Source organism: Ictidomys tridecemlineatus, chromosome 1 (genome assembly GCF_052094955.1).
Source record: "Ictidomys tridecemlineatus isolate mIctTri1 chromosome 1, mIctTri1.hap1, whole genome shotgun sequence".
Lineage (NCBI taxonomy): Eukaryota > Metazoa > Chordata > Mammalia > Rodentia > Sciuridae > Ictidomys > Ictidomys tridecemlineatus.
In genome coordinates, this window is record NC_135477.1 from 68946091 (window position 1) to 68973753 (window position 27663).

General features: G+C 38.3%; 1 protein-coding gene across 2 annotated transcripts in view; it reads right to left on the minus strand.

Moving 5' to 3' along the window:
* Asah2 (N-acylsphingosine amidohydrolase 2) overlaps positions 1-27663 on the minus strand; it is an 87238-nt gene that overhangs the window by 38992 nt on the left and 20583 nt on the right. Inside the window, exons 2-8 of one of the 2 annotated variants that reach the window (XM_078042051.1) lie at positions 23376-23481; positions 20572-20700; positions 18101-18279; positions 16431-16583; positions 9288-9464; positions 7872-7999; positions 6676-6753 (exon numbers count right to left, since the gene is read on the minus strand). In XM_078042051.1, the coding sequence (XP_077898177.1) occupies positions 6676-6753; positions 7872-7999; positions 9288-9464; positions 16431-16583; positions 18101-18279; positions 20572-20698 (842 nt within the window). In that variant the 5' untranslated portion in view covers positions 20699-20700; positions 23376-23481. Of the gene's footprint in view, positions 1-6675; positions 6754-7871; positions 8000-9287; positions 9465-16430; positions 16584-18100; positions 18280-20571; positions 20701-23375; positions 23485-27663 lie in introns of both variants that reach the window. The other variant, XM_078042049.1, reaches the window with a different exon arrangement.

Sequence of the window (27663 nt, forward strand, 5' to 3'; positions counted from 1 at the left end):
TTCCCGGCCGCTCAGGCTATCCACTAACCAGAGCTGCCATTTGGGTTCCTTTCTTGGTGACTTCTCTTTCTTTCTTTCTTCCTTTTTTAAACCTCTGTTTTGTTCTCCTCCTTCATACTTTCTTCATACATGTGCTGACTTAATGTATCAGGATTTCTCAAGGCTCTGATTTGTCTCCTCTGGATGACAGACTCTGGGGTGCCTTCCAAAGTTTCCCAAAGTAGATTTTGTATATATTTTTTTCTTATATTTATATTTGGCTTATATTTTAATTCAGAATTCAGAACATTCTCAACATGTTCTCTATGTCCAAAAAGGTACAGATATTTTCCTGACATAGGTCAAGTCAGGGACTGACAATTGTAGAGGGTTTTGTGACCTATGAAAGAGATTTGCCCACATAGATTTATTTCATTCCTCAAGTCTCTGTTGTTCCTAACCTTTCAATAGTCCCTACCCCGATCCCAGCTTAAAATACTATAATGATTTTCCATTTCTCTTAGTATAAAAAACAAAGTCTTTATTGTGACATCTAATCTCTTTCTGTATCTCACAACACTCTGACCCTTTGTCCTTTATGCTCCAGACAAACAGACCTCCCATCAGTCAAAAGGATCCCAGAGCTTTTACACATCTTTCTCCCACTGTGCTAAGTGTTTTTTTCTATACCCCATTTTGCCATTCTTCCTTCAGCTTTGGTCTCTTCCTCAGGGAAACATTTTCAAATCTTCTGACATGATCAAAATCCTTCAAGATAATTCTACCTTCCTTCCTACTTAATCTCATTATAATTCAGTATATAACATAGTTATTATTATTATTATTATTATTATTATTATTATAAAATTTGTTAAATTAGCACTTAAGCCAACTGTAATTTTATTTGTATTTTGTGTCTATTTATATGCCTTCTGTCTCTATCAGTAGACTATAAAGGGCAGCAACTATGTCTGATTTTGCTCATGATTGTATTCCTAGGACTAACTCAGTTCATGACATACACACTCCACAGAGATTTAATAAATGAATGAGTGAACAAATAATAATCTCTTTGTAAAAAGAAGATAGGATACCCATATTGAGAAATGTGAGAAAAGTCTCAGAGAGTTTAAGGGATTCATTCAAGGAGCACAAACATAGGTATTTGATTGCAAGGTATTTGGTTCTGGATTCCAAGGCCAGGGAATGCATCATTCCAAGGACTAAAAGCATAGGTGGCACATATTAGGTGTCTCATGCAGACTTGTTGACTGAAGAAAGGAAAACAAAAATAAAAGTAGGAAGGAATTATGAACTTTGGTAGAGTTTCAGTGTGAAGAGGAGTCTTTGCTGTGACACTGGGCAGGCCACATGACTTTTGCTCCCCAGGTGAAGGTTGAACTAGATGATCTCTATGCTCTAGAATTCTGATTCTGTGTTTCCAAACTCCTTACACCTTGGGAATCTGTCTAACAGCAGATACCTACATGTTGTGGCTTAGTTACCTAACAGCCCAGATTTCACTTTATGTTTTAGATCATTTTTAATGTATTCAAAGAGTAATTATCACTATGAAACCAGAGGCAATTGCAGGAGCAATTACACCAAGGATAACATATGGCAGCTATAGAAACAATGGAAAATTACTGCAGGATGTTAAGCACAGCAGATGGAAAACCTTTACTATCACCTTGATCATTGACCCTGAGACTTCCAGATATGTAATACAGTCATATACAAAAGGGCGAAGAACATCTGGACAAAAAGCTAGCTTTTTAAAATTTTCTTTTCCCATTGATAAATGATTTAGAAACTAATAAGAGGGAATCATGATGCACCATAGGACCCAGCTATCTTCTTGGTATTTATCCAAAAGATAAATCAGAATATTATAGTGATATGGCCATTTTATAGCAGCAGAATTCACATTAGCCAAACTATGGAATCAACCAGATGCTAGTCAATAGATGAATGGATTAAAAATGTGGCATCTATTCACAATGGAGTTTCACTGAGTCATAAAGAAGAATGAAATAATGGCATTTTCTGGTGAATGGATGGAAATGGAGAAAATTATGCAAAGTGAAATAAGCCAGACTCAGAAAATCAAGGATTGAATGTTTTTTTCTCACATGTGGAAACTAGAGCAAAATAAGGGAAAGAAGACAGTTGGCGAAGATAAGGAAAATCCAGGGAAGATCAGTGGAGTAGAAGAAGGGGAACCAGAGTGAGGGAGGAAGGAACGGAAAGGGGAAGATAAATGGATGAATCAATAAAATCTTGTTAACTTCAGATATAAAGGTATCAAAAGGAATTTCACCTTTATATATGTGTAGAAGAGAGGATGTTTAGTAGAGAGGAGAGAGAATAGGGAAGAAGGAGGGGGAGAAAAGTGGGGAGAGAATGGGGATTGAAATCAAATTCCTTGCATGTATGATTCTGTCAAAATGAATCCAAGTACCATGTATAATTATAATACTCGAATTTACAAAAAGAGATTGAAGAAGATACACTCAATTCTTAACCCTCTTGGACTGCTGAGGGCCATTGTCAAGTAGGAATGACGCATCGAAATTTCCTTGCCAGTGTACCCCATGTTAAATGGACTTGCCTTGGAAATTCGCTGTGACATTGCATGTGTGTTTGAGAAAGGTGACCCTGCTCAAGGACAAGGGTGGATCCAGGTTTAGGGTGTATTCTGCAGGTTTTAGGAAGCATCCCGGTTTAGGATAATTTGGGTTTAAGGCATTCCCGGTTTAAGACAATCTGGGTTTGGGGGCAGTTCCAGGTTTAAGATTATTCCTGCTGGGAATAGGGCGTATCCTGCTGCCGGAGTTCCCGTTGAGTTCTCATGGAGTTCAGAAGGTATTTGGGATTAAAAGCCTGGTGGAGTATGTGTATTGCGGCAGAACTTGGATTTCCCGAGAACGTGTTTGTAGAGGGCCGGTGTGAGTTTGGGAATAAAGAATTGCTGTTTGAATCGACTGCGGCATTAATGACAAGCATTATATATAGAAGTGACATGCATTATATCAGCTCCTACTCTGTGACTGAGGTCTAGTCCCACTACCCCACAGAGATGTGAGGGAAGGAGGTTGGAGAAATGTAATGCCCAGTTGGGCAAGTACTTACAGTGCTGGCCCAATACATGGAAAGGCAAGCAAGTACAAATTGAATTTTGGTGTATAAATATTACCAAAAAAGAAAAAAAAAGGCTAAAATGTACCTGGTTTGGCCAGTGATCTCTAAATGAAGCTATATTTTTTGTTTGTGTGTGTGTGGTTCCCAGGGATTGAACCCAGGAGCACTGAACTACTGAGCCACATCATCCCCAGTCCTTTTATTTTTTATTTTGAGACGGAGTCTGCTAGTTTGCTTAGGTTCTTGCTAAATTGCCGAGGCTGGCTTTGAACTTGGGATCATCCTACCCCAACCTCCTGAGGAGTAGCTGGGATTAAAGCATGTGCCACCTTCCCTGTCTAGAAACTAATGCTCTTCTTTGTGGGTTCTACTTTCATTTAGGTTTTGATTTTCAGAATTAATCTCTTTCTAGCTTACCAATGTACTGTAAAAGGTATTTTAGTTCTATTTTATGAAGCATTTTTAGTGGGAGAGTCAGTTAGGGTAGTTAGTCCACCATACTGCTAGAAATGGGAGTTGTCTAAAACTTTAAAATCTAGATTTTAAGAACATGCATCTTTAAAAAATTATTTCAGTGGGTTAGAATCATCTTAGGTAGTACTGAATTTGCATTATTTTTTGGTCATATTTAGTTAAGTACTTGTTCACTACTGACTTCTAATCAATTAAAAGTTTTATGTAGGTACAAGTTAGTATCAAGTATATTGGAAGTTAAAGTATTATTTTCATTTTCAATGTAGTGATTAGTTGTAACTATTCCAAATATGCTCTCTAAATGTAAATATTTAATTTTAAGTTATAAATAATACCTGTATGTAATAGAAAATATTGAATTGTTAAGGGGGGTCAAATACAAAAACCAATGAAATGTCAGCATTTTTTATTTTTAAAAGTGGGCAAGAGTAGAGGGAGGATAGGACATGTTTTGTGGTGATGAAAATGTTGCATTTTGGTCACGTTAGTAGCTTCTGTGGGGGCACATATTTGTCAAAACTCATTGAGCTATATATACATTTTAAATGGACATGTTTCATTACATGTAATGGTACCTCAATAAAGTTGATCTTAAAAAATAGGGAATCATGAATAAAATCAACCATCAGTCCAAGAGGTTAAATAGAAACTATAAGGAAGTTATGGCTTAGAGATGAGGTATCCCCCAAAAGCTCATGTGTAAGACAATGCAAGAAAGCTTACAGGTGAAATGATTGAGTTACAACAGCCTTAACTTAATCAGTGCATTAATACTCTGATAGGGATTAACTGGATGATAACTGTAGGCAGTAAGGAGGTGAGTCATTGGGGGATATGTCTTTGGGGTATATATTTTGTCTGTGGTGAGGGGATTCTATCTCTCTCTGCTTCTTGCTAAGTCCTGAGATGCTTTCCTCCACCACACATCCTGCCATGATGTTCTGCCTCACCTCAGGTCCTGAAGAATGGAGTCAGCCATCTATGGACTGAGACCTCTGAAATCATGAGCCAAATAAACTTTCCTTTCTCTAAAATTGTTCTTGTCAGGTCTTTTGGTCACAGCAGTGAAAAAGCTGACAAAACAAAGCAAAAACCACCTTCTCCCAACAAACATGGCTTACTCAACATAACTTTTCAGAGATTTATGTCCTAATCAAATTCCATACCAACATGAACCACAATCTAGATCTTCCTTCCCTATTCAGTACACTTCCCACCCACTCTGACCTAGCATTCACTCTCGCCTCAGAACTCACTGTCTCCATGATGCCTTGAGAAATCCCATGACTCCTTCAAGGTCCAGCTCCAATGTCATTTTCTCTTGGAAATCTTTCACAGTGCACCCAAGTACTCATGGCTACATCATCCAAAGTCTTTTATTTATGCCTTCATAAATTTATGCCTGCATAACAGCACTTTTGGCCATCTGATTTATGTTATGATGACCTATCTATTTATCTTGTCACCCACCCCAGACACCCCACTAACCTGTAAGACTCGTGAAGAGAGGAACTGTGTCTTATTCATCATAACATACCCAAAGCAACACAGTTGCATGACTGACATTTAGAAATTCTGAGTTAAATGCTAGGCAGCAATTAATCAGTAGATGAATTTATTGTAATGGAAGAATAAATCTTACCATGTTAGCCCACCTAGCAAAGTTTATCAGGGAGTTTTTAGTCACCTCATTTTATACCCAAAAAAGTAATTCCAATGCTAAAAGTTTCAAGCACTTTTATATGCCAATAATGGAATTATTTAGCAGAGGTCAAATTATATTCTATTCCTTGTCTTTTAGCTAAAAGGATTTTGTTGCCTATGCCATTAGAATTTTGCATGCATTATCTCATTTAATCCCCAAACCATCCTATATGATATTATTATTCCCACTTTCAAATAGAATAACTGAAGTCTAAGTAGGTATTATTTTCCCCAGGCAATAAGGCCAGTAAGTGACCAGCAGGGCTTGGATGTAAACTCAAGTCAACTTTACCCTGAAACTTCAACTCTTTATCACCATGAAACTACTCCACCTAGTTTTAGAGCCAAACTGGGTATGTGCTAAGCTATGTATCATAGTCTATTTTTCTTCAGTACTTGGTTACTTTTAATTTACTTTAATTTTTAAAATTTGCTTTTAGTTTTTACTCACATAGAATCTTTCATTTAGATATTTCATGGTTCTACTTGGCCAACCCTTTGCCATCACTCTAATACTTAACCAATGTTTTAACAAAGCAAAAACCACCTTCCTCCCATAGAATGCTCAAAATGGTCTAGGGATAAGAAAACTGGGAGATAGAGTAGTCACATAACTTGTCTAAAGTCACACAGTTAATAAAAATGAGAGTCCAGAGTAAATCCAAGCCATTTGACTTTAGCACCCAAGCACTATTAAACATTTCTCTGAGGGCATTTTTGTATCTTTTGTAAGTCCACAGGTCAAGGTGTCTAGAACAACATTACCCACCCAGTCAATTCCTGAGTCGGTCCAATTTCAATGACCAAAATCACATAGGAATGTAAATTTCTACTTTTTGAAGAATCCGTTTTCCTATATACTGTCACTGCCATATAACAGTTAACATATGTTAAAACGTGTGCTGAGTTCTTCCTATTCCTAATTGGCACTGCCTTGCATTAGATTTGATCCTCTTAGGAAAATATAAAAAGTGCTAAACCCGTAGTCACTTGCCTGATTGGTCAGGTTATTTTCTTATTTTATCAAGAAATAACTGTCCACATCTTAGAAGCTTTCCATCTGAACACCAACATTTACTGAGTATTTATGTCATGTGCCAGAAGCTATGCTGAGCGCCTCACCAGGACTCCTCACTGGGTCATCCTTATATCAGCCCTAATTTACAGGCCACACACTAAGCCCTGAGAGACTGAGAACCTTGCCCAAAGCCCCATGACTGGGCCCCAGTTGTATATGACTCCAAGCCTGAACTCTTAGCCACATATTTTTTTTTTCGGCATTATGGGTACTACTCTAGTCTCTTTTTTCTCCCTGTAATTAATGAAAGATCTCCAGACACATTAAAAAAGAAGAAGAAGAAAAAGAAAATAGATTACCTGATAAGGCCCATGTCATCTCCATTCAAATCCACTATTTTCAAGAGTAGCATTTCCTTGTCTGTATTTGAAGAATACCTAGTCAGTGAAATAAAGATACTTAGTTCTATGTTAAAGACTGGCCCTCATGTATGGCAAATAATAAAAGCTGAAAAAAAAAATGCCTCCGTGAGATTCCTTGAAAAGCAACAGTTCTGTGAACCCCATCCAATACCTCATTCTTCAGTAAGGAGATGGTTCATAATCATGATTGACCTTAGGAGGACTAAGTAAACTGACGGGAGTTGAACTATATATTTTTATATAATCGATGTAATATTATATAACATATAGAAAATGATTTGTCTTTGACATTTCTACTTATATCAACTTTTAATGGAATCTCTTGGAATGTGCAGGAGTATACAAAACCCAAATCATTCAATACCTGCAACTTAAGTGTTCTTTTATGTCTTTTCAAGGAAAATCAGATTTTAGTTTCTAAAAATCAATACCTCTGAAAGCCATTGAAAAATATGCAGACAAATATAAAATGTCAAAGTCAAGTTGAAACAGATGTTGTACAATGCCATAGCAGCCAAGTACTTCTCTTCTGTTACAACCTTGTAACCAACTATTTAAAAAAAAAAAATCATCTCCTTTAAATGTTTGATTTAGTTATGTTGGTTTTATTTCTTGCTTTTCCTTCCAGATTCTCTTTTTTATTTTTATGTTTTAATCTTCTCTCCCTTGCCCCACTCTGATGCATTTAGATGATTCCTTCTACATAACACATAATAAAACAGCTATTTTTTAATTTAACAAAGATGTGTTATGCACATTTTCGTCTCCATTTTACAGATGACAAAGCTAAGAGTCAATAAATTAAGTAAATTCTTAAAGGTCACACAATTAGGAAGTGATAAAGCTAAGTTGAAACAATACTTGTGCCTGATTTCACAGCCCAGAGTACTTTAGACATCTACCATGGCTCCCTACGCCAACAAAGGACAGAAATATATGAAAAGAAAATATTGGGAGTTCATTATTATATTCACTCTTTGTTTCTGCTTGCCCTAGATGAACGTGTTCTAAAATTATTTTAGCTTTCATACTCTCCTAGGGTCGGTCCTACCATGGCCACCAATAACAATTTTTGGATTTTGTGGCTTTTCTCAAGGGAAATGCAATGATGCTGTTTTGATCATTTCCCTCACCTTGCTCTCTCTGACTGTGGATTCCTAAGGTAAGATGTAGGACTTCGATTGATCTGCACACCCTCGATATCTCCTTTATTGATGAAGATTTTGGCTGGTTTCATATTTTCATGTGCTATCTCGATGCTCTGAAAGTTAAAAGAAGGAAGAAGAGGGAGTTGTAAGCTTCGACATCCTGGTGGAGATGATGACTTAGTCCATGTAAAAGAAGAGCCCTATAAACAATTTCCTTTGTAAGATGTCCCCACTATAGGTTAAAAGCTGAAGAGCCACATGGCTGTTGTCATCTGTAGGTAAACAGATAGGACCTTCAAGGCTGAGACAGAGAAAGTGCTGTGCGTAGGTAAGAAGAGTATCCATTAGCTCCTGTGACCTCTGCCCTCAGGACTGCCATTTACCTGGCCAATATGGCAGACTTGACTCCCAAGACACTGGGGCAAGATTTGTTAACATACAAGTGTTCCACCCTCTCTGCCCTCTCCATCCCACCATCCTCTAAGGCAGTTTCTCAAAATTGTTTTTCCTTTTTTTTTTTTTTTAACTGAAACCACAGTGAGAGATACATTTTTCATCGGAACTTATTGCAAACCAACATATGCATTCTAAGGCAAAAGTACATAAGACAGACTCTACCCTCACTGTGGGTCATGTACTGCAATATTTTCCCATCTATTCTATTGAAGTGCTTCTGCATGTAACACCTATTGCCACCTACAATAAGCTTATTTTATAAGCTATGAACACACTGCTAGCCACAGTGTGAAAAACACTGTTGTAAAGAAAATTCTGCCTTTGCCAGATGAAACTTGGGGCAACTTTGCGAGGAAAAGTAGAGACTGAACCTGGAAGGCCGAGGGAGGAAGAACAACATACACAAGATCTCTGTGCAGAAACAGCCGGCGCACAGGGGAGAGGGGAGGACAGGCATTTGAGCTAGGAATGGTGAGGAACTTAAGGGTGTTGGTGAGAAGTCCCCAAGGGAGTTAGTTCTGCTGAAGAAGACTTGAGAATGAGGATGTGTTTTTACCAATTGTATCTTCTTCATTCTTTGAGACATATAAAGAAATATTAGAGTTATTTGCAATTGTAGTTCCTTGATAAGTTCCTCTTCCAGTGACTCTGTGCAGGGAACAGATCATGTGAGGCCTTATAATTTATAAGAGTCACCAACGAAGTATTTTCTGTCTTGGGGCTTACTGCCATAGAAGCCTCCTGTTCCTATCAATCAGTGCCTCTTGCCTAACAGTCTGTGGCTCAGAACCAGAAGCCAAAGAGAGTCAGGAAGGAGAAAGATAGAAAAGCCCTAACACTGTGTCAGACCTGGATCCTAGAGGGAGTCTCTGTGTCACGCCAAATCACTCCTAAAACCTAGGGAAGAAGGGTCAGGAACAGCTGCCTTGGGGACTCTTTGCCTACCTTCACGATACCAGTGACCATGTACTCAAAGGTTCGATTGCTAAATCCTTCACTGGCAATGACAAATATAGTGTACTGGAAATATCCTGCTGGACCCGAGTGTGTGTGAATGCCACTCAGGATAACATTGTCTCTTCTGTACAGGGAGCCGTATTTACTCTGCAGTCTGTTCAGGACCTTTAGGAAAAAAAGAAAAATGAACCAACAAAGGGAATAACATACAAACTAAGCATGAGAAAAGCGTCTCCTGAGTTTAATCACTGATCCATCCCTTTGCTACCCCTTTCATGTGGCCCTTCACTCTGTTTACTATTATAGTAACAATAACGAAAACAACAGTAACAGCTATAGCAATAGCTAACATTTTATAGATTGCTAAGTGCAAGCACAATCCTAGGTATTTTATATATATTTATATATATATTATGTCATTTGAAAATATTTATAACAATCCCAAGAAGTAGGTATTGTGAACCTCTTTTTTTTTTTTAACTCAGAACATTGAAGGGTACAGAAGTTAAATAATTTGTTGGTAGGAGAGTGGTGAGCAGAGGCACCTTCCAGAAATTAATTTGCTGACCCATCTAAAATGTAGCAGAATCAGACTCCAGATCTAAGTCTGGCTATTGAGCCAGTATTCTTAAACCATTCATCATTCAACACATAGCATTAACATTCAGGCACCTGCTCTGAGCACATGGAATGTGGCAAATTCCTACCTTGAAGATGTTTTTACTCTAATGAAGGAGAAAGATAATAAACAAGAAAATAAATACGTGACAGTATGCCATACAGTGACACATGCTATAAAAAGAAACATTGATGAATAAGAAAAAAGAAAGTGGCAGGAGTTAGTGAGGAAAGACCTTTCTGAGGAGAGGTGCTCTTTAGCAGAGGCTTACCTGGGGAGAGAAGCTAGCCATGTAGTATCTGGCATGAAGCCTTACAGGCACAGTGAAGAGACTTGGCTAGGCCTCTTAGCTACTTTACTGCATCACTTTGCAAGATGAAGAATTCACTATCCCTGAATTACATCTACTGGTCTAAGGTAAGTCATCCAGTGTGATGTTAAGGACACCCCAGTAATCTCATGAAAGGTCCACGTGAAGAAGAACCATCTTACCAGCATGACTTGCTAGAAGAAGATTTCCTCAACCTCAGGCAAGTCTCCAAACAACTGCAGCCCCAGTCAACATCTGTGTGCCACCCCACAACACAGAAAAAAATAATGTGTGACTTCTGATCTAACATAAGTCAGAGGTGCCCGACTCAGCCACTCTGGGATTTCCAACCCACAGAAACCTTCTGTGGTAATACATGACTATTACTGCTTTAAGCCACTATGGTTTTGGATGATCTGTTTTTTAGCAATAGACAATTAAAGTAAAGATGCTTGGTAAATGTTAACTGAATTAGTCAATTAATATGCAAGTGCATGACTCGTGTCTTTGTACGGTGCACATGCAACAAGAAAACAGAAAATTGATGATGTTGCTGAGTACCTACTTCTGACTGTGCTTTAATCAGCTGCAATCCGAAGTCTGGTGTTATTGTGGCTCCTTTGTGAAAAATATGAAAATGATCCAGCAAAAGTGTCAAACTCAAAGCAACCATTAGCAATATTTACCTTGAATATGGCATAGAGTATCTGATAAACCGTCTCTCTAGGGAAGTGGGGAAGCCCTCATACATGGTTGCCAATTTCTGTGGTGTCAATGCTCCCACCATGGTCAATTTTAAAACTGCCAAAAGTTTAACAACCAAACCACAACATTCCTTAACAATTAACAACAATCTCTCATGAGCTGGTGCAATCCACTTCCAGAACACCACTAGTCCACAGGGAAGTAGCAGCTTCTGCACTGCATAGTTAGCAGAGATGAAGGTAGCCATGCAACTACTTCTGTCTCAGCTGAAGAGTGATGCTACTCATTCTAGCCATGTGGTCATTAAAGCATAAAGAATATTTTGCACACCATCTTGCCTCATTAACTTCTCCATACCCCAAAGAACAATTGTTTGGTTACCATGTCCACATAAGCAACACTGAAGCATGAAGCAGCAATGATGGGAAGGAAATATGAAAGAGCGCAACTAACATCCCTCTCACCAAGCAGCCCTCATCCTCCATCCCAGTGAGTTTGTATTCCTTCTGTTTCACCCTAAGTCCAACCTCAACTCCTATTGCTTCCACAAATGCTTCTGCACAGTAACTACCACACCATGCAGAAGGAAAGAAAAATGTCTGGGAGAAGAGGAAATAATTGATGAAGGGACACCATCAAGCTGAACTAAAGTCAAAGGCTGAAATTCTTGAAATTCTGCACCAAGACAGGAAGGTAATAGAAAAGTAGAACTGCACGTCAACTTTAAAACTCCCTAACCCCACTCAATTTATTCCTAAGACTACAACATTGGGATTTTAGAATTAAATGTATTAATTCATTTCTGTTCAAGAATCAAGTTCTTAAAAAGATAGTAATAATGAGGTATGGGGATGTGGCTCAGTGGTGGCACACCTGCCTCGCATGTCTGAAGCCCAGGGTTCTATTCCCAGCTTCACACACACACACACACACACACACACACACACACACACACACACACAATCTTGAACAAAAAAAGCTACAAATAGCACACCCACAACTGCAGGTACCTTTTCCTAAACCATAATCTCTGGTAAGAAACCAGACCCATAGGACTTTGAGGGAAAATGAAATATATGAAATAATAATAGAATAATCATGCATGCAAATAACCATTATTACAAGCACATTTGCCCTTTCTTGAAAGAAAGGGTATTTTAACATAGAACAATGCAGTTATGTTAATGTATGTAGCTGACTTCTCTGTCTTCTATTCCCATTTCATTTCCTATCCCAGATACTCTTGAGAGAATGATATAGACTATTAGAAAGTCATTCCGTTTTCCTGCCTTGCCTCACTGCTCAGAGATCCTTTCTAATCTTCATTCCATGCTGGAAATGTCATTAGTCTTGAAGCTGAGATGGAGAACCTACCTCAAACCAGGTGTTAAAGACAAGCTTAATGGCACTTATATAGCTACTTTTATTTTTCACACCTCCCTTTGAGATAACATGGAATAACTAAGTTGGTTTATTTAAGGGCCTTCCCACTGGGTCTCAGATTGCATGGAAAAATAAAAATAGGAAGATATGTTGCATGGTACCCACTATGACATGACCTCATCTATAAACCAACACATTAAGCCCCTCTCCCCTCACCATTCCAGCCCCAAAGTCTACCTTTGACTCTTCTGTTTTCTTTAGTTCCTTAGAAAAGTAGTATATTATAATAAAAACTCTGGTACCAAAATGCCTAAAGATCAAATCCCAGCTCTGACAGTTCCTCACTGTGTAACTCTGGATAAGTTACTTGATGGTCTACAACTTAGCTTCACAGTCTGTCTAAAGACATAACATCAGTACTCTCTCATAGAGTTGCTTAGAGGATTAAGCAAGTTTATATATACAAACTTTGTATATATAAAATACAAAAATGTTTTATATATTGTTCTTCATATATATATACATACATATATATAATGCTCTTCATAAATATATATAATGCTATATATATATAATATCTATATATCACACACACATATATATGAATTCATATATAAAAATATAAGGCTGGCACTTAGAACAGTACCTGGCTCATTATGTGTTAGTTTTTATGTCTATTCATCCCCAAATCTCATAAGCATTTAATTTCATCCCTTACCCACATGAAATCTCACTGTCACCTCACTGGTTTAAGATCTTTGTGCCAACCTCAAATGACATAGGAAAAATTGTCAGGCAATGTTAAAAACCCTTCTGTCACCTTAATTTCTCTTTCTATCTCTTTCAATCCTCCAACACCTTGTAAAATTCCCCTGTATTAAATGTCCTCTGTTTTAAATAGCTAGTATGATACTGTTTTCCTAACTGGACTCTTACAAATAAAATCTCAATATCAAAAATCTGATGGGCTGGGGCTGAAGCTCAGTGGTGGAGTACTTGCCTAGCTGGGCAAGGCCTTGGGTTCAATCTTCAGCATCACATAAAAATAAATAGATAAAATAAAGGTATTGTGTCCATCTACAACTTTAAAAAGCACCTTAAAGTCTGCTGATTTATGTCTTTATCTCTAGCTCCACTTTATTCCAATCCATATCAAACATCACTGTCTGATTAATCATCTTAAACCAAAATAGTGTTTATATTACCATTCAAAAGTTTTATAAAATTCCACATCACTCCCAGAATTAAAAAAAAAACAACAACCTGGCATTCCAGGCCTTCCACATTAGAGCCAACACACCATCCAGATACATCTTAAGACCTGACTCCATGTGTCCTAACAGAATCCTTCTGCTCCCTCAGAAGAGAGTCTCTGTCTCTCCCTTTCGAATCTCCCTTCTATATGGTATATCATCTCCCATTGTAAACATTTAAAATTCTGCACACTCAAATGTCATTTCCACAATGAAAATGTCTTCATAATTACCATTTCCTGAATCCCTTTGTGCTGATCTTAAAATACTATATATATTCTAAAAATTCTTCAGTATTTCCTACAAGAGTTAAAGCTTAATTTTCCCACCTGTAAGTATGAACTAGATTTAGTGACTTGCTTAGTAGAATAGGGTGAAAGTAACAGTAACTTATAAGACATGGTTGTAGAAGGCACTGTGGATTCCTCCTCGTTCTTTCTCTTGGGATACTCCCTCCAAAGGAATCCATCAGAATATGGAGAGAGTAATCGAGGTTTGCTGCCAACAACCACAGGAGTGAACCATCTTGCAATGAGAATTCAAATCCCAAATTGATCCTGAAATTTAAGGTTTATTCTTTTTTTTTTTTTTTAGTTGTACACGATACCTTTATTTTGTTTATTTTTACGTAGTGCTGAGGATCGAACCCAGGACCCCGTGCATGCTAGGCATCCTTTACTACTAAGCCACAACTCCAGCCCAAGGCTCATTCTTAAATGTCTGCATTCTTTGCCCTCATCTTGATTGCAAGAAAACTGAGGCCAAAACCACAGAGCCAAGCCAGTTCGGAACTCCTAACCAACAGACCAAGTGAAATAATAATGTTTGTTGTTTTAAATCACTGTCCTTTGGGATAAGTTATTACACAGTAATCAATAAATAATATACCAGTATACTTTACTCCAGAGAATAATGTGTGTTACTGAAAATACTCTTCCTTTTATGCCCCAACTAGATGGTGAACACATAAGGGACATGGAGTATGACTCACTTAGCTGTGTGACCCCTGTAGTGGCCAGCAAAGTGCTTACAAAAAGCAGGTGGTCAGCATATTTCACCCTCTAAAATAATAATGTCTTTCAAGAACAAGGGTTCTTGGATGAATAGATGATGGATGAATGGGTGGATGGATCCATCAGTCTATCGATGGAATATGGTGGACGGATGGTAGATAAATGGATGGATGAGGGATGAATGGGTGGTTGGGTGGATAAATGGATGGATGGTGATTGAATGGATAGATGGAGAGGCTGGCAGTTGTTAGGTTGGTGAATGGGTGGATGTGAATGGGTTGGCACGGTCTGTAGGAGCTGTTGGCACTCAGGCAGGTAGCCTCTTACCTGAGAAACTGGGAGAGGGATCTCAGGCAAGAGCTCCTTGCCCCAGGTTCCCTGTTGAGTCACAAGCCAGACCTCTCTTGAAATCAGGATAGTCAATTCTCCAAGTCCCTCCTCTCTCCTAACTTAAATTGAGCTGATTTCTCTTTAGGAAAGACCCAGGTGATCAGCATCCCTTATCCCTCTTCCCCGAAGAGTTTCCACCTCCATTCAGGTACAGGAGGCAACTTCTCAGGTGGATTTGGGAGACACGGGCTCTGGGATGAGGCGCACAGGTGTTCAGAACCCAGATCCCACATTTGCTAACTGTCTGAATTTTGGAAAGTTACTTACCTCCTTTGAGACTCAGTTGCCTGATCCATGATATGGGGACAACAGCAGAGCCACCTCTGAGTTCTGTTGTTAAATATAGGAGGGAGGAAAACACTCAATGCCTCCTCCTGTTTCCAGAGATGGGAGAGGCTCCCACCCTCCACCCCGGGGAGGGAGGTATTGGAACAGTGCCTTTAGACCATCTCACCACCCCTTGTCTGGCCTCTTCACACAGCCAGAGCAGCACAGGGGAGACTCACAGAACATGGCACTGCATGCCCGGCACTTACAGTCATGGTTCTGGCCAGGGCTCCAGCCTCTCCTCTTTCTCACATTCATGACTATGTGAACAGACCTGAACAGAGCATTCACTCATTGTGACCTAATCTTATGAAGAAAAAACTTCACTGGGTCAAAAGCTTGAAAGTTTGCTTCAAGAGATAGAACTGGAATTCATCCATCATTTTATTCTGCCCCATTTTTCCTTCCTTCCCTATCTCCCTCTCTGCTCCCTCTCTCCTTTTCTTTCTCTAATCTTTATATGTTTCAGGCAGCCCAGGACACCATGTAACTTTTTGCTAAGCTCAATTATCCCCCACAGGCAGGTAACAAGTTCTAAATTGGGGAGGAAAAAAAAATCACAGAAAAGTCTGCCATATTCTTCAATACAGTTTAAAGATTAATAGAGCTGATGTTATATTCTTTTATAATGTTTGTCATATGAATTTTCAAACTCATACAAAAATGACCAGAATAATATAATGAACCCCCTGTGCCTATCACCCAGTTTCTACAGTTACCAACTCATAGCTAACCTCATTTCAATGTTGCCTTTTAATTCTCATTTGACTCCTTGCATCTCTTCTCAATTGTCTGAGAACTTGAGAGATGAGTGATGAATTGATGCTCTCAAACTTCTAACGAGGAATGATTTAGTGAAAGAATATATGTGAAGGTCACCTGGAATATAATAAGCTTTCAAAAATATTAACATTCTTAATGACAAGACATCTGCAGAACTGAGAGTGAGTTTTGATCAAGATTACTTAGACTCAATAATGGGGCTCATTCTTGTGCGATTGTCTGCTGGATGAGAGCTTCTATTGATGGTAGAGGCTCACTGTGAGAAACCAGGAGTGCTTAGGCCATCATGTTTTGTTCACTCAGACTTCCTTTAAATCACATCATTTCATCCGGACCTCAATTACCTACCTCCAGCCTGAGTCTCTGGGATATCATGCCTATGTCAACGCTGACAAACACTATTCGTCGGTTTGGCCCAGTGGGTTCCGCCATGATGAATGCACGACTGTACAGCCTTGTGAGGATGCCCCGAGCGTTCTGGCCAGATTTGCCATAGCCCATCTAAAGAGAAAGGGAGAATGAGAGCCATGCTAGCCCACTCACCTACTAATGGAAAGAAGGCACAAGCATAGGAGAATAAATTCTTTCAGAAAGACAAAAAATAAAAACCACATGAACCCATAGCTCTGAGTGAGATAACTAATATGTTTTCAAGAATAATTTATGTTAATAATAAAGCCAAATAATAAAAAAAGTTAAATAATAAAGCCAAGATCATAATAGTGACTTTAATCTTCTACTCCAATGTAAAGGCAATGTATTAATAAGGCAGAAAACATTCACTGGTGTATGTCAAGGAAAGAGCTAGTGTGGCTCAAGAATTCCATTTCTACACTGGAAACCCTTTGATAGCCATTCTGTTCTTGAAAATGAAAGCTTTTCGTCTGTCTGCTTAAGGTACTAAAGAAGGAAATATTTTCTGTACCTCTACCCGACATTGTTCAGGAACATCCTGAAGATTGGAGCCTGCCTGTCTCACAATCGTTGTTCGGTGTGTGATTTTTTTTTTCCTCTGAAGATAATGGTATCTTTATGATTAAGTTATCTTGACTGAGGTACTTCACCCTGGCTTTTACCATGTTATCTCTCCCTAAGCAAAGCCAAGTCAGATCACAGGCATCTATCCCAAGCTCCTTTTGTCACTATTCATAAAACCCACCTATAAAGACTACACCCATACCTTCAGAATGCCCCTTCTACCATTAACTTTATCTCTCATTAGAGTGTTCACTTAGGGTTCCCATTCTAAGTCACTTTTTAGAAGAGACAGCTGGGAATAATTCTTAGAATATAAAAATTACTTGGTAACAGGAAGCAAGTCCCATCTGGACATTCATGTTCCGGTTTCTTAGGCACAAGCATAGGAGAATAAATTCTTTCAGAAAAACAAAAAATAAAAACCATAAATAGGTACTTCCACCACCATAGCCAAGAAGTTGCATGCTAGCAGTCAATAGGCCCCTCCTGACCTATAGAAGTATTTTATTCGGCTTACCCTGGTGTTAGCTCCTACTAAGTTTACAGTTCCAACTACAGTTGCCTATGTTTTTCGAGTGAGAGACTGAAAGCCTCAAATCTTCAATTCAGAGATATTTTGGCTTCTTTTGACAAAATCACTAAATTAGATAGCTCTGAGCTCACAGTTACTTCGTAAAACTGGTAATTGACTTTACAAAGGCATTGTGACTGAACAAAAATTTCCCTCTTTCTTACAGGATCATCCTTCCAATGCTAAACAATACCAAAGGGGGTAGGGTCGTGGCTCAGTGGTAGAATGTTCGCCTCGCATGTGCACAATCCTGGGTTCAATCCTCAGCACCACATAAAGATAAATAAGTGAAATAAAGGTATAGTGTCCAACTACAACTAAAAAACAAATATTAAAAAAATACCAAAGTCAATAGGAAGACTAGAAGAAGATAATAATGACATAATAAACACAAATGAATGTAGAATGCAAAATAATAAAATTACTTGTTTCACAGCCTCCCTAAAAAGCCCATCATTAATTAACCTACCAAATTGATATCTGCTACTTGTCCTGTGCAGTCAGCTCGCCCAACACCAATATGGTAGCCACTGAAGTTCTGAAATAAAGGAGGCTCTGAGGTGCAAGTAACTGGAGAGGCTTGGGTGGCTATGGTATCCTGCGAAACCGGAGAGGTTTGGGTGGTAGGAAAACCATGGTTTCCTGAGTCTAAAATAGATAAAATATTTGAGAAACAACATTTCATCCACTTTTTTTTGTCTGTATCCATTAGAATACATAAGTTCAGGTATCCAAGGAAAAAAAAATATTTTTTTATATATATAAGATACACCATGAGAAAAAAACAGAAGAAATAGATATCATAATTCTAAGCAGCATCTCTTTTGGGGGATGGGGGAGGGGTTGGCAATGCTTCAGACTAACAAATAGAGCCTCTGTGAAATGTCCTTCAGATCCTCATTATGAGCTTTTCCTTGTCACAGTTGTCTGCTGCCCTCACTGTCCCTGCTTTTATGTTCCAGCCAAACAAAATAGGAACCAGGTTCCTCTCACATGATTCGCTAAATCCAACTTCTGGGGATTTTTTTTCTTCCATTCTCTCCATTCAGACCTCTCACTCCTTTCCTCTCTGCCAACTGGTCTCCATCACTTGCTTCAGCACAGATCCATTTCCATCACACCTAGATCTAGCTCAGCTCCTCCAGGATGCCACCCAGATGTCTCTACCCTGCCCTGGTCCTCCTTGGCCTTTCAAAGCCCAGATCCTGTATGCTTGTTGACATAGTTCCACCTTTTTGTAATTATGTCCACACCTATTTATCCACATGCATTAATATACCATATTAATGCATGCATGCATGTATTTCTAATACACAAACACATATGAATTATCAAAGGAGCCAGAATGACACAGAGATTAGATCAAAAACTAACTGCCTGGTTTTGAAACCTGACTCTACCTATTACTAATGCAACACCTTGCTTAACTTATTTCACTTCGATTTTCTCAACTACATAATGTAGACAATAATAGTATCCCCTTCCTACGGTTGTTTGGAACAACAACAGTATTATCACATTCTTAAAATTTAGAGCAATGGCTGGTAGATAGCTTTGGTCTTCCTTACATATTTAGACATTTTTATATACATTTTCTTTTTTGTTTCAACCCCCAGACAATAGCCAAGGAATAGACAAGGTGGCAAATATTGGTGTCACAAAGTATTAGTGGTCAGAAAGTTCTTGGGCTAGAGATTTATAGCTGACATCTTTTGGGATTCCAGAATTTTTGAACCAAAAACAGTCATAGATCACCAAGTTCAACCTCTTCAGGTTTACAGATAGGAAAACTGAACCTCAGAGCAGTGACTTCACCAAGATTTCACAGTGAACATGCGGTAGATTCCAGGTCCAATTTAGATTTTCAAACTCAGAATCAGATGCTCTTGTGGCCAAATCCTAGGTGGAGTTAGAATCTATGGTTTTAAATAAATCCCAAGGATCCTGTCATTTCTAGCAGAGCAAGACCCCACGCTGGCCACTGCTACAATAGAGGATATCTGTTTCTCTGAATCCACAGGGAACTCAAGGCCACAGGACATGATAGAGAAAACTCTAGAAAAGAGGCCACGAAAGGAAAAGTGGAAGTGAACCATGCATCTGCTTTTCCATTCTGCCAGGAGACAGACCTCTTAAAGACAGGGTCAAAGCATGGAATCGCTCCTCCCCACACTCTCTATCGCCTAACAGGCATGTTACCAAACATGGAAGCAGAGACTCCACCAAAACCTGGATGGAACACAGTGCTAAGATTGCTGATAAATGTAGCCTATATAGTTTTTTATAGTTTTCAAAAACTCAATTTGTTTCCAATATCAAATACAAAAAAACAAATCAGAGACACCTTAAAAAAAAAATCTCAATTTCCAGCTTTTCTTGAAAACTCTGGAGATCTGAGACCATGCCATATCATGACAAAGAGCACAACAAGCTATGGATCCCCTTCATCAGAATTGAGCCTGCCCCCACTCTGTTCTGTCTCTCCACTCAAACCTGGTGGAAGAATTTGATCGGCCTGTAGGATTTGAATTGGAGGCTCCCTTTCTTAAGGCTTTTCATAGACTGACATTCAGGGGTCTTTCTTTCTTTTTTTGTTTTGTCTCCAGGAGAAAACAGACACTGCCTACAAGGAGACAGAAAGATTAGAAGCTTGGGGTAAAAGCTGACATTACCAGGCTTTGAAGAATCTTGAACTGGGCATAGATTAATGGGAAAGCTAAAGGCAAATATGTGCACCTGTCTCTTAACTGTATCTTTAGGGACAAAGGTAAATTTGATAAAAACTGCTATCGATGCAGAAAGAATAATTAATGTAAATGAAAGGACCATCCCATCTCCCTGAAGCACACATTGAACTATCAGCAGATACAGTTTCTCACCTTGGTATCCCTCAATAATTAAGACTGAGGAAGAGCATCTAAGAGGGCCCATGACACTTGCCTTTGTGGTTTTCGATGGTCCCACTGGTAATGAACAAGAGGCTGAGAAGGGCCACTGTGATGGCAGTCATCATTACAAGGAGAAAAATCAGGAATGTCTCCAATGTGGAGAAAGTACGCTTGGCCATTTCTCTTGAGGCAAAGCAGAAATGGGAGAAGAAACATGGAGAGGAATAAAAAGACAGAATCATGGGTGAAAATTCATACACATTGAGCTTCTCAAGGCTAAAACATCTTAGCTTTCATCTTGACCATGGCAAGGATGGCAAACAGAACATATTTACCACGGCTTCCATATCCCAGACCGCAACAGACAAGACCAATTACAATAGTGTTTCTGAAAAGCTTAGATGTGTTATCCAAATGCTTCACAACACAATCTATTTGCTTTCCACTGTTGGTACCTATCTCATAGAATTTCTATGAAAATAAGATCACGCATACAAGGGATACTTCTTCTGAGTATTTATTGTTAGGTTGATAAAACAGAGACCACCATACTCCTCCCTGTCTTTAAAGGGGGTTTACAGAAGCTAGTGCTAAAGGTCTATTAGAATGCCAGGTGGGAACTTCAGAACCCATTTTCTTAACCCATGCTTGAAGAAACCTGATCAGTGATATGAGACTCCCAGGACTGGTCCTTAAAAGGAGCAATTTGTGGCTAAGATGCTGCCACTCTATGTATTGAGAAATGGCAAGAAATTAATGCATTCCGTGTGGCCCGGACAATGTTTGGTTTCAATTTGAGTGAGATGGCAAAAAAAAAAAAATGCATTTATAGTTTATCTGTAAAGATAGAGCTTACATTTATAAATCTGATATTTCACATTTTCTTTTAAAGTAGTTCATAAAATACAGCAGTTGCTGGTGTTCCTGCAGCTGGGACATGCACTCTCTAGCCTGCTAAACCTGTATAGGATACAGAATAAAAGGAAACAATTATGTAATCTGGAACCATTTAAGACGTAATCATGGGCTCTGCTCCTCAAGGTATATTTGCATTCTGAAGGCAGATGAGGCATCTGCCTTAATGTTCAAATTCAGATTTTAATCATCAATGAGAAATAAATAGTGCTCACTCAAATGTTAATTTCCCTAAAGATGGTGGTAAAGTCAGTTAAAGTGGTTTAGCAAGAATGTTAATGTGTTGGCAGTGATTCTGGCAGCTAAACAGAGTGGTGAAACACATGAGGTAGACAGGTCATTCAAGTCCAACTAAAAGGCGAAAATTAAAATGCAAAATCAAGTGCCATTGTTGTCTGATATACAAGGTCAGCAGTGGTAATCAGTTCAACAGAGCAAAAATGGCCAAACAAAACGTGTGTGTGTGTGTGTATGTGTGTGTGTGTGTGTGTGTGTGTGTGTGTGTGCGTGTGTGTGTGTATGATGTGTTAATGTGTTATGTAGCACCTCTGTTTGGTACACAGGCTCTTATCACATGACTACACTTAACATAGACAATCTGTGTGTTGTCAGTCATCTTGGCTTATAGAAGGCTCAGAGCCTGTGGTTCATTTAAAGTGATTATTTTAAAAATGGCATACAATAAGGGTTAAGATTTTTTTGTTTTAATTTGCTTTTTTCTTTCTTCTTAAAAATTGTTCTATCATATTAATATCTTGGGAACTTCGCTAAAAAAAAATCAATTTACCATATACATGGATACCTATTTCTGGACCCACTACCATATACATTTGTCTTTATTGCCTATTCCAGAGCTTTTTAATTGAAGTAGTGGTAAATAAGTTTTAAAATTAGGTAGTGAAATCATCTTTATTCCTTTAAAAATTGTTTGGCTGTTCTGTCTCCTGAGAATTTAGAAATAAATTTTTAGAATAAATAATAACTTCTCTTTAAAAAAAAAAAAGAAAGAAAACACAAAGCCTTGAACATGAACTAGGCATAATCAATCTTACTCAAATTGAAACCAAAGGTTGTATGGGCCACACTGAATGCATTAATTTCTTGCCATTTCTCACTGCATGGGGTGTCAGCATCTTAGTCACAAATTGCTCCTTTTGAGGATCAGTCCTGGGAGTCTCATACCACTGCTCAGGTTTCTTCAAGCATGGGTTAAGAAAATGGGTTCTGAAGTTCTCATATGGCTCTCTAACAGGTGTTCAGCACTAGCTTCCTATAAACTTCCTTTAAAGACAGGGAGGAGTACAGTGTTCTCTGTTTTGAAACCTAATGATAAATGCTACCATTCTGAACACTTCCTATACCCCAAGGATCAGAAAAAGTATCCCTGGTACATATGATCTTATTTTTATAGAAATTCTACGAGATAGGTACCAACATTGTCATCATATCCCTATTTGTAGAGTAGGAAACTGAGGCTCAGTAGTAGGAGAAGAATTTCCCAAGGTCTCAACCCAAGAAGAGGCAGAAATGAGATTTTTTTTCAACTCTGCAATCAGGCTTCAGAACCCAGTTTCTAGCCACCATATTGTATTTCTTCTCATTACATTCTCTAGGTTTTTAGGTTCTACAGTCACTCTGACTGATGATGGATTCTTCTAAACCATCTTAAGGAATCTGTGAAGAAATACTTTGATAGAACACAGGGTTTGCAAAATGTGTGGGATAGTTCTGATCACTGAAAGGGAAATTTTACTAATGCCTGTCTTGAGACCAGACATGCCAATCCCTTTTCAGTAAGAAGTAACAATTTGGCACAATGGGTTCTCAAAGTTATGAAAATGAGATACAAACTTTAGGATTTTTTCAAGATCTCTAAAACAATTAGACAATTCGTGATTCTTTTTCCCCCTCCCTCTCCAGGATGAAAGCAGTCATTCTTACCTGATTTTACTACTCAAAAGAGTGCTTGCATCTCAGTAGATCAAATGACCACTCAGAATCTTGATCCTCTTCCCCTTGTAGGTTGCTGGGCTTAGACGTCCCAAACCTGCTGAGGAAAGTTGTTCATCTGTGAAGAGCAGGAACGTAAAGCGCTCATTTGCATAACCTTGTGGACTTAGTACAAGGACCAGATTAACATAAATTGATAAAAAAAAATGCTCGTAGGCAAACTCTCCTAGGACAGCCTGTTATTGGAGGTAGAGTTTACAGAAGGCCCTGTTGCTAAGGTCATTTTGGCCTTTATACAACTCTTCTAGTGTGACAAGTTCTTCAGTATTCCTGCAACCACAATTCAATCATAAAAGACGGCACTTGCTCTATTTATCACTGAAGAGTCAACCATCAATCAGGAGTGGTTGTGAATATTGGACATTAGCATGAACTATGGGTATATTTACCTATAAATATATGACAATATTTATACCAATTTCAGAAGAGAAAAGTGATCTTAATTTTAGATGCTTCTAAAGAAAATGCAAAGTATTAACTAAGAATACAAATAATAAATAATAGGGTTAGAATAGTATGTAGCCGGTAAAATTATACTCAAAAAATTTAATGAAATAAAATACACAATGTTTAGTTAAATTTACAGTATGATCCCATTTTTGTGAATTGTGCTCGTAAAGACCACACATATATAAGAAAGCATAGCAAAATATTATAAAGTAATTATCTGGTGATTATGGTGGCTTTGTTTTCATCTTTTTGCATCTTCGTGTTTTCCACAAAGGAGAATGTGTTCTATAAAGCAACATGAAGTTAAACAATGGCCCACATGAGACGCAGAGAACAAGAAATAGGTAACACCACCATCCCATTTTGTTTGTTTGGGTTTAGTTTGAGGATTTTCCCCCTTAAGTCCACATTGTTCAGGAATTAGCTGGTAGGCCCCTTAATTCTTTGCAAAGTTAAAAGAAAAAATAGCCTGGCCTCCAAAGTTCCAAAGGAAATATTTGAGGTATAAATGCCTTCAGACAGGTCATTTAGTCCTGTATCTGAGATTTCTGCTCCTGTGGAAGGGAACAGTCTAAATCATGGTAGTAAACAAGGTTTGTTTGTTCTTTTTATTAGTGCATTTATGCTGGGATTTTTGGTTACAAACAACAGAAAACAAATCAAGCCATCTTAAGGTGAGTGCAGAGAAGGATCGAGAGAAGGACATCCACTTGAAGGCAGCAAGAAAAGCTGAAGAGTGGACTCAGTAAGGGCAAGAATGAGGCAGCTCTACAGTGGTAGAGAACAGGAGCTCTGTGACCCTCTCTCTGAATCTCCACCACTGAGATGGAGGCTTTCCAGCTAGTTGGGTCTCGGTTGCTCCCCTCAGGGTTTAATTCCTGAAAGATAACATCTGACTAGCCTAGCTCAGATCATATAGTGACCCCTTTTCTTTTGTGGAGACATTTAAATGGAAATCTTTTTTTTTTTTTTTTTGGAAGGGTGGGGGACTGGGGATGGAACTCAGGGGCACTCGACCACTGAGCTACATCCCCAGCCCTACCATTTTGTGTTTTATTTAGAGACAGACACTGAGTTGTTTAGTGCCTCACTTTTGCTGAGGCTAGCTTTAAACTCAAAATCCTCCTGAGCCACTGGGATTACAGGCGTATGCCATGAGGCTGGCCTTAGATGGAAATCTAAATAAGACCATGCTCAAAAAAGAGAAAGGTAGTTCTCAAAAACAGAAACAAAAAAATCTCATCGAGGTCAAATAGATGTTAGATAAAAATAACAGATAGCCCTGATGACCTGCCATTGGATTTCCTTCTCCTGCCCATCTCCATGGCAGTGGAAGATCTCCAGACTGGCCCCAGGGTCTCTTCCAGGCCCCTTCAGCCCTCCTCCTCTTCATAAAAAGGAGCCATGCTGTGGCCCACTCACAGAGTCACTTAGTGACCAACAATGAAGTCAGATAAGATCATTTTGACCAGGGTTCGGTAGATGATCATGGCCTAACATAACTTCTCTAGACAACATTTCAAGATCTATACCTGATCAATAAAGGAGTGAGAATCAAGGAGATTCCAACTATAACAGAGGAGGAAGATGCTGGGCCCAGAGAACTCATGGTGACCATCAAAATAGCTGGCTCCCATAGCCTGGAACAAGCTCCCACACCCTGGGATGAGATGAAGATGCAGTCACTGTAAATATTTTTAATTTGTGCATATATTTTATTTCTATCTGAGTGACTCTCACATTAACCTTGTTAGCAAAGATAAGTTAACTGTCTTTCTCTACCCTCTGCCTCAACACATTGATTCATGTACACAGGGTCTACCCATTTTACAGATGAGGAAGACAGAAAGATCAAGGAGTCTATAGAACAAAACAGTTAAAAATGAGCATGAATCAGGCATGTTTATTCTAGGATATGAGTCTAAATAGTCAGACTACTAGACAAGACCTAATACCCTTCACCAAACTCTCATTATCTGTATATCACCTTGACCCAGTCATGGCACCCAGCCTCTGGGGATATGAAAGTCCACATGTCCACTCCTCATTAGATAGGATGAAACGAGCTATGTTCTTGTTCTCTTAACACCCTAGCACGGAGGAAGGAACTATCTAATACAAAGTAAAGGCAACTGGGGAAAATCTGCATTCAAGCTAGAATAATATTTCTCCAAAACCTTAACTTCTAGACAATAATAATCACTAGCATCACAAATTTTCTTAGTATTCTTTTTATGCCTAGCAAATTGGAGTTTTAAACATGATGTTAATTTCATATACTCCACATTAATGTTCACATCCTTTCAATTTTTAACTCTTCTAATATTGAAAATTGAATTACTTCTAGTAAACACTATTTCATATAGAATCCAGATTGTCATCTCTAAATATCATTTCTTGCTCAAAGAACCAGAGATCCTTGGAGAAATAGCTGGTTTGGGGATCTAGAGCAGGAATTACATGAACTGAACCTGGAATATTTTGTTATACCGGAAATCTTTAAGACTATTAGAACTGTTTAAAGAGCTAAAGATATTTCTAACAACAGAAGACTGATTAAATACAGTATTTGTATAAAGAAATATTTGCAATGAGTTGAAGAAATTAGATATGTTTAAATCCATGATATCATGATGATACCTTTTATTATTATTAATTATATATATATATTAACTGTACACATTTATGACATAACACAGTGATAATTCAAAATATATGTACAATGTATAATGGTCTAATCAGTGTAGTTAGGATCTCTATCTCCTTAAATATTTTTTAGATGTTTGACTAACACATGATAATTGTATATACTTATGATACACAATGTGTTATTTCAATTCATGTATACAGTGTACACAAATGAAATCAGAATAATAAATATTTCCATCTCCTTATCATTAGTTTGTATTTGGAGCCTCAAAGCTCCTGTCTTCTAGTTACTTATAAAATATATAATAGACTATTGTGAGCTATCATCCCTTCACTATGATATAAATCCCTAGAACTTGTTCTTCCAAAAGTAATTCTTACTGTTCAAAACATTTCTACCAATTCTGAAAATTGGTAGAGAAAAAGCAAGAAAGGATTGAAATTAAGAAATCAAGACTATAGCTGGGTGCAGTGGCACACACCTGTAATCCCAGTAGCTCAGGAAGTAGGAGGATCACAAGTTCAAGGCCAGCCCCAGCAAATTACTGAGACCCTAAGCAATTTAGTGAGACCCCTTTCAAAATAAAAAATAAAAATATGTCTGGGGATGTGGTTCAATGGTTAAGTATCCCTGAGTTCAGTTCCTGGTACCAAAAAAGAAAAGAAGAGAAATCAAGAATGTACTCAGCTTTTCCTGTAAAAAAAAAAAAAATGTACTTTTGGAAAGCCAAACCATTGTTGAGGGACAGTTTCTTAACTACCAAAGTGTTCCAGCTATAAATGAGGAAGGAATGACAGACTTGACAAGGAGGTAAAGTGTTTGAATAAAGTACAAAACCTTACCTCTCAAGAATTCTTAGCAGGAAGCTAAACCTAGATCAGATCAGCCTCTACATATAAGTTCCTGTGTGTAGGAAATGTACAAGAAGAACTGACCATGTCAGAGGACAATATGGTGATACAGTAAGCCAAATTAAGATGATGAAACTCCCTAAGATAAATGACCTCATTTCGTTAATAAATTGGAAGTGGAAAGGAAGAGAAAGGAGGAGGAGTTGGAGCAGAAGAAAGTAGTGGGGGTATGAGAGAGGAGAACAGCAAGAATAAGAATGTGTAGTGA